This window comes from Amphimedon queenslandica, unplaced genomic scaffold (assembly GCF_000090795.2).
Source record: "Amphimedon queenslandica unplaced genomic scaffold, v1.1 AMPQUscaffold_12988, whole genome shotgun sequence".
In the NCBI taxonomy this organism is placed as follows: domain Eukaryota; kingdom Metazoa; phylum Porifera; class Demospongiae; order Haplosclerida; family Niphatidae; genus Amphimedon; species Amphimedon queenslandica.
In genome coordinates, this window is record NW_003546776.1 from 5,242 (window position 1) to 6,546 (window position 1,305).

At 33.5% G+C, this 1,305-nt stretch overlaps 2 protein-coding genes across 2 annotated transcripts in view; both read right to left on the reverse strand.

Moving 5' to 3' along the window:
* LOC109585893 (tyrosine kinase receptor Cad96Ca-like) lies at positions 1-667 on the reverse strand. The gene is made up of 3 exons (XM_020002037.1): positions 534-667; positions 315-457; positions 1-199 (listed from the first exon to the last, which is right to left on the reverse strand). The coding sequence occupies exons 1-3, from the start codon at positions 582-584 to the stop codon at positions 37-39; spliced, it is 357 nt and encodes a 118-aa protein (XP_019857596.1). The 5' UTR covers positions 585-667; the 3' UTR covers positions 1-36.
* Positions 668-1,271: 604 nt separating this feature from the next.
* Positions 1,272-1,305, reverse strand: part of LOC109585891 (muscle, skeletal receptor tyrosine-protein kinase-like) — a 4,865-nt gene continuing 4,831 nt past the window's right edge. The window contains exon 11 of the mRNA XM_020002035.1: positions 1,272-1,301. Within this exon, the coding sequence (XP_019857594.1) occupies positions 1,272-1,301 (30 nt within the window). The remainder of the gene's footprint in view (positions 1,302-1,305) is intronic.

Genomic DNA, 1,305 nt, shown 5'->3' on the forward strand with positions numbered 1-1,305 from the left:
TATTATGCATGTGACATGTTATACAAGGATAATTATTCAGTAATAATTATTTTCTTTTTTTATACAAGTGTTATTAATTTGAGTGAAATCGAGGTAGCCTGCTAACGGTTCAATGAGATTATCAATTAATGAAACTAAATCACTGAACACTGGCCTATCAATTGGAGATTCACACCAACATAGCATCATCAATGAGTATCTATAGAGAAAATATAGTGAGATTATTACTAAAACATAATATTGAGCAAAAGAAACTAACAACACAGAGGTAACTCTTCAAATGCATTATGCAATGCTACAAAATATGTTCTTACATTTCCTGTGAGCAGGCTCCATTAAGTGGACATTGCAATCGTCCTCCAGTATCCAGTAACTCCACTACTCCTATTGGATCCAGACCAGGATATGGTACCTTACCAAGACTGAATATTTTCCAACAAAGAACACCATAAGACCACTGTAAATAAGAATAAAATTAAAAAATGATAGACTAATGATTGCATGATTGAGTGTAATGGCAAATGAATACTTACAACATCTGATTTTTCAGAGAACAGTCCATCATGAAGGGTCTTTAATGCCATCTATTTCACTTGTAGTTTAACTGTTGATGATCCTGAGTTATTATCACTGCCATAGGGGTAGGAACAGGGGGGGCAGGAGGGGCTTAAGCCCCCCCAACTTTCATTGAAGGGGGGCTTAGCCCCTCCAACTTTAAGTGATGTACATGTATTACTATTATCAACACTATAGACTTTAGTTTAGGTAATCCTTATATGTGTGCATATTGTGTGATGATTTGTTTCATTTTTTATTAGTTTTTTCAGAAATACACAAGCTTCTACTTCTTTATTTAACAACTCTGTTAACATCAGCTTCAGCTGAGCATAGACTTTTGACGTTAAGGAGATTAAAAACTACTTGCGCTCCACAATGTCACAAGAGCGTCTTAATTATGTAGTTATTTTGCATACACACCAAGAATTTATAGATGATTTACACATTGAGGACATTGCAATTTTGCAAAGGAATTTGTTACATTTAATGAGCAGAGACGCCAATATTTTGGACAGTATTAATTTTAGTACATGCTATGTATTAATGATCAATTGTAAAAATAATACCTTAGCCCCCCCAACTTTTAGTTTGTTCCTACCCCTATGATCACTGCCCTTTAGTTGCCTGAAGTAATTGCAAGCATATTATGTTATCAAATAGACCAAAATCAGCTTTATTATCAATTCATGAAATAAAAATTAGTTAAAATAGATTTACTGGTGTTTTAAATTTAAAGACTTAGACTAC